The sequence below is a fragment of the Rhagoletis pomonella genome, unplaced genomic scaffold (genome assembly GCF_013731165.1).
Source record: "Rhagoletis pomonella isolate Grant_MI unplaced genomic scaffold, Rhpom_1.0 Rhpom_scaffold_00003, whole genome shotgun sequence".
Taxonomy (NCBI): Eukaryota; Metazoa; Arthropoda; class Insecta; order Diptera; family Tephritidae; genus Rhagoletis; species Rhagoletis pomonella.
Window position 1 is genome coordinate 28,384,488 of NW_023458557.1, and position 5,651 is coordinate 28,390,138.

General features: G+C 42.2%; 3 protein-coding genes across 3 annotated transcripts; all 3 read right to left on the bottom strand.

Annotated features, from left to right (window-relative positions):
- Positions 1 to 793: 793 nt before the first annotated feature.
- Positions 794 to 2,256, bottom strand: LOC118736148 (histone-lysine N-methyltransferase PRDM9-like). Its single transcript, XM_036466246.1, is given in 6 exon segments — positions 794 to 904; positions 963 to 1,222; positions 1,225 to 1,255; positions 1,258 to 1,340; positions 1,343 to 1,389; positions 1,391 to 2,256. Coding segments are annotated over 6 exon segments (1,293 nt in total). The 5' UTR covers positions 2,152 to 2,256.
- A 61-nt stretch (positions 2,257 to 2,317) lies between these two features.
- Positions 2,318 to 2,831, bottom strand: LOC118735120 (PCI domain-containing protein 2 homolog; the record flags this gene model as incomplete). Its single annotated transcript, XM_036464740.1, has 1 exon — positions 2,318 to 2,831. A coding segment is annotated over one exon (417 nt), but the record flags the coding sequence as incomplete, so codon positions are not given.
- Positions 2,794 to 4,211, bottom strand: LOC118735119 (PCI domain-containing protein 2 homolog). Its single transcript, XM_036464739.1, has 3 exons — positions 3,975 to 4,211; positions 3,443 to 3,908; positions 2,794 to 3,384 (listed from the first exon to the last, which is right to left on the bottom strand). The coding sequence occupies exons 1-3, from the start codon at positions 4,025 to 4,027 to the stop codon at positions 3,355 to 3,357; spliced, it is 549 nt and encodes a 182-aa protein (XP_036320632.1). The 5' UTR covers positions 4,028 to 4,211; the 3' UTR covers positions 2,794 to 3,354.
- Positions 4,212 to 5,651: the final 1,440 nt, after the last annotated feature.

A 5,651-nucleotide genomic window follows, 5' to 3' on the forward strand; every position in this document is an offset into this window, starting at 1 on the left:
GCGAATTAAGTGGAAAAATCCAAAGCAGAATATGGAGATTGGTGATCTCGTCGTTATAAGAGAGGACAATTTAGCGCCTAACGAATGGAGATTAGGCAGAGTAATCAACCTGCACCCCGGTTCCGACAACCGAGTGCGTGTGGTGGACATCACCACCGAGAAGGGTCAGGTAACACGACCGCTGGCAAAACTTATCCTACTGCCACCGTACAACGAGAGAATTGAGAAGCCACCGAATGCTTCTTGATTCTACCCCTTATATGATTACCTAACCCTCTCAACGAGACACCAACTACATCAATATTCCACTCCGTCAGTACCCATACAAATTCCACTTCTATACCTCATGAGAGATTCCATTGAAAATGTGAAAAAGTGTCATTGTCGGGTTTAAAATTATCGGTAAAAAATTGACGCCAGTCATATGAAATTTATATGAAATTCATATGTAATAATTGCATTTGCGCTTTATTTTAGTTTTGAGAAACATTAAAAATAAAAGTAAAAAGGTAACGAAATGCGCGAAACTACCATATAAATAAATTCACTAAGCTCGCCGACGCGGCTATTTAGTTTTTTTTCGCTACTGTGGCGACAATTTTGTCAGAGTGACAATTGCCAGCCCATTGCCGACAATATTTCAATATATACTGTCGAAAAAATTTTCACAATTGCCTACAAGCGTATTTGAAATATAAAAAAAAGGGGCAACAACAAAAACACAACACCACCCTATATCAACTCGCCTGGGTTTCTAACAACTTATTCAATAAATCATATGAAAATCTTTTCATCACTCACCTACACATAGCAGAGACCCTCGAAGTCTGACCATTAGATAAAAAATCTCGTTGCAACCCGTATATGTCAACTGCCGTTTCCATTTAGACAGAAGGTTCGGTTCCTAGATCGAGTTTACAGAAATTATTAACACATGGTATCACGTTAAATTTACCACTCACCTGCGGATTAAGGTGTGATGCTAAGTCCTCACCTGGGCAAAGGTACATAGGTATGTACTCCTGCAGTTTATCTTTGCGTGCGAAAGTACTTGGACAAAGACTACATTGGAATGGCTTTGAGTTTGTATGTGTACGAATGTGTCGCATCAGATCTGTCGCGCTTGAAACGGATCGTGGGCAACGCGTACAAACATGTGGTTTTACGCTGCTATGAATTCGTATGTGTTTTGTTAAATTGGTATTACGAGAAAAGTTTTTTTTTTCAAATCCGAACGCCGGCAGAAGCCCTTTTTTTGCAGAATGCACATACATATGGCCGCTCAGGATCATGTAGTTCCTTGATATGGTATATTAAATTCTGACGACTTGATGTGCGCTGCAGACATAGGGTGCGGCACTGTCGTGTTGTGGTTCATGCTCTTGGCAGTGGTTGCGTTGTAAATGCCATATCACAATACTGGCAAAGGAAGGTGTTTTTAATCACAATTTCTCCGGCAATAAATGAGTCGCTACCAAGCATGTTGGGAAAAGCAGTTGGTGCTTCGGACGCAGGCATAGAGTTGTCGGTGTTTTGCTGTTCCTCTGTGGTCATAGGAACTGTTGCCGATAGCGAATCGTTTGGTTCATTTGTCGGTTGCTGCGATAATTGATGCGTGTCATTTGTAGAAGTTTGCATTTGCAAGGCGTGTGGTGATGAAGCCGAATGCTCTTCGCCCTCCGAATCCGATTCCATAAAAAAATCATCCTCTGAACTTTCGTAATCTTGATTGGGGTTCACTTCAGTTATTATGCAATTATCTTCAGGCTCAAATGTGCCTGGGTTGCCATTAAGACTCGGACGTTGATCCACGCAATCTGCCGTTCTTCTATTTTGGCGTTCCACCCAACTCTGCAACTCAGTCTCAATTCTTTGCACATTTTCGCGAAAAGCGGAAAACGCCTCAACCATTGCAAAACAGCGCTGGCAGATGTTACTAGGCAACAACGTTGATTGCTGAAACTTAACACCTAACAAGTCATACAGCCATTCCACCATTGGCATTCTTTTCTCTGCTCCAACGGTTGGTGGCGTTTTTTGTGCTGACTGTGGAGACTCCTGCTCAAAGATATTCACAATTGATTTGTCATGACGCAAACATAGGCGACATAGTTCAGTGCCGTCATCCATTGCTGAAGATTTTTTTAACATGTTGCATTTCCGCTATGGGAAATAAGAAGTCTTCTTATTTATTTGAATTGTTTCTTTCTTACACTTGCGCAAGTCATAATCATGAGTTCACAAAATCTAACTATAGCATTGACATGCATATCTTACAGTTTCTAAAAATAAAATAAAATACAATTTATTAGCGTACCATGTATGTATAGTATGTATGTATGTACTATGTAAATGCTTTATAAATAACTTAAAGATCCTGGTCCGTGAGCCTCTGCACCACGCATCAGCCGCTCCTAGGAAACCGTATTAAGTGGTGGAAAAGGATTCTGCTTGGACACCACCAACTTGTTGTGACTGTATGAGATGTAGCCCTTGATTTTACCCTCAAAAATCAAATTAACCACTATGCAATGCGTTTCATCGATGCTCACATCTGTTTCGCCGACAAATTGCAATGCCGCTTGAAATGCCCGCAAATCTAATTGATGCGTCTGTTTGATTATGTACACACGCTTGAAGAGATTGCGATAGACAATGAATTTCAATTTTTCAACCAACAAATAAATGCCGCATTTGATGAAGAATATCTCATGACGTTGTATAGCTTCGTCGAATTTGCGAACATGGCCCTCTTTTAGAGCGACAGCAAGTTCATGAAACTGTAGTAGGTCAAAACGTTCGAGGTTGTCCTTCTTATGTTCAAAGGCGAATTAAATATTACAGTACGTACCGCATCGCGTTACGATGATTGCCGTCTATTACACTTTCCTAACTTGAAATTGACCTTTAAGCTGAATTGGGTTTGTTTGGCGAATCCAAACGATCATCACGCGGTTATGCCTTGTGCGCCGGACTAGCTGCCAGAATATTCCAGCAACCAGGTTCATGATTCCTTCCGTGCATTTCGTTCACTTAACTTGAATATTTGGATTTCTTTTGAAACAAAACCGAAACCTGGCGAGGAGGTGGAAATCGACATTCCCAGCTTGCTTAAGCTGATTCTATCAGGCGTTACCCGTCCAACCCGACGCGGGCCGGTATTTAGTAATGTGCGCCCTCGAAAAAAGCAACTCAGTCGACATTACAAAAAAGCAAACTTGCAAATGAGTTTGCATCGTTTCCAAGTACTATGCTGGATGTCTCATGCCCTGCACAAGGGTTTCCAATTGAACGGTGGGCGTGTTTCTTTTAGCTCGGAATATTGTTTATCGTTAAATCCCATTGACGATGGACTTATTCATAGACCGCGTGCTGATTGGTCCACTGTGTATATGAATTGCGAATTAAACGATGCTGAAATTTGGTTGAAGAGTATACTTACTGAGAAACTATTATCTGCGGCACATACACGGAAACAGCTCATTAAGCAGTCTGCGGCCTTCTCAAGAATTTCCCCCGGCTTGCTGCTGCTGCCAAGTTCTTCGCATTTTTGCGCTAATATTCGCAAATCCAAGCAGGTTGGGTACATTATGGGAAGACACCAGTTCTCCTCCTTCAACTGTTGCAACATTTTCACAACAGATTGTATGCATTGTGATTGTTGGCGATAAGCTTGCATAAAATCGCGAGTTTCCAAGCCCAAGTAATAGAGTACTTTCGGATGCGCACAAACAATCTCATCAATGGGCGGATCCAGCATACGTTCCACGGCATTCTCTGGACACTCCACATATAAATTACGATTCATTATATGCTTGTCTTTGAGTGAAATAAAAGATGCCATCGTCTCACCATCCGCCACAGACCAGGCGCGCTGCACGCCGCTCAAGGAATTTTGCAAAATTTGGCTGCAAATTTTATTAAGAATTTGACATTTTGCAAATGAAATGATAAGAAATAAAAGTCATACTCACCCATTTACTGGTTTACTCCATGTGGCCATCGATTGAATGATTTTTTTTTTCATTCAGGAAATCGTAATGTGAGCCGCGGAGTAGAAATGTCAACTTAAGTCTCCGCATAAAGCCGCTACTCCATAACTTCCAGCGGCGCCATCTATTTCTCGTTTGTGGAGAAATAATTTTTTTTCACATGCTTGTAATGAAATCATTCATAAAAATAAATTTCATTAATTGCCACTTGTAGACAGAAGTAACCACGCTTAAATAAATGCCACCAGGTGCACGTAGTAGGTCGGTTAAATTATCGCACTTTGTCGTCAGCCATTAAGAAGGCTATCGTTGCAAATATTTTTCGTCTCTTTTTTGCCGTGTCGTATTCAGATACGTATGCACTAATTTTGCCTCTAGATACTCTACTTTCTTTTGCGCAAAACAAATTGGCTGGTACATAAGCATTTTACCAAAAATTTTATATTACACTTGCAAATTTTTGGGATAGGAGCTACCCTGTTTTTTGGCAATGGTAACATACAGTGGCACCTAAACTTTTTTTTTCGGCCCCCAGGCTGCTGGGTGTCGATCTTGGCTAAACAAAAGTCTCCAAAGTACAAAGAAAGTTTTGTTTTACATTGGCAGAATTTAAGCCATCAATTTGAAGAACAAAAACAAATTTCTTGCGAATGCCCTCAGTTTGACACTTTCTCATGTTGCCTTTGAAATTTGTTAGAATTGTCATAATGTCAGGGCGACATTTATTTTTTTTTTGTCTTCCGGTACAACCCTGCATAGGAAAATATATAGCACCGGTGTGACCCATCAACCACAATACATGGGTAATTCTGCGTTTACACGTGCCAGTTTCCAATTTCGATATGCCCAAGAACGCCCTGCTTAGATCGTAAAATTTAAGATTTGCAAAAGGAAAACGAAACTTTCTCGCCGATCCGTTTTACTTTTATATATTTAATCGCTCGCTACCCAACAACAACGTACAAAAAAAAAAAAATATAACTTAACTGAGGCACCTAAATAAAAAAAAAGCGTATTTCAGACAACCATGACCCGCTTCAGTGCAGTAAAGCGAAACGCCGCAAAGAATGCCCATCGCTTCGTCGTGCCGTGCCACTTATGTGACGCAAATCACCCAATTAGGCTATGCCCGGTTTTTCGCGCGAAAACACCTGAAGAAAGGTTAAGAGAAGCGCTACTTGGTCGATACTGTGGAAATTGTTTAGCCACAGATCACGCAACCGAACGATGTGCCAGCGAAGGACGATGCCGTCGATGCGGTGAGAAGCACCACACTACGCTTCACCTCGGTGAAGCTCGACGACCCGCAGACGAAGCACAAAAGCCTTGGAGCGTCCAAGTCGAAGAAGAAGAGCGCAATAGCTATGAGGCGGCGATCTCGCTATACGCGTCTGATTCTGGAACGGAGACCAGGCCTCTCCGTCCAGATATTGAAGAGGGCGAGATTATAGAGTTCGGAGTGGAGACTCGGCCTCTCCACCTGACTACTGCAAGGGTACCGGAAACTAGGTCTTTCCGACCTTTACTCCAACACGAGCGCGATCATCAACGACCGCATAAGCGCCAACGACCGCACAAGCGACAGCGACCACACCAACGACAGCGAACGCATCAGCGACGCCACCGAGACTGCAGAGCGGAAACTCGGTCTTTTCGCCT

Bases quoted from the DNA above. Each gene is read 5' to 3' on its own strand.
- LOC118735119 (XM_036464739.1), bottom strand. From the start codon at position 4,027: ATGAAAAAAAAAATCATTCAATCGATGGCCACATGGAGTAAACCAGTA. The intron at 3,909-3,974 runs GTGAGTATGACT...TAAAATTTGCAG, and splicing joins TGGAGTAAACCAGTAAATGG to CCAAATTTTGCAAAATTCCT. The intron at 3,385-3,442 runs GTAAGTATACTC...TCATATACACAG, and splicing joins CCGCAGATAATAGTTTCTCA to TGGACCAATCAGCACGCGGT.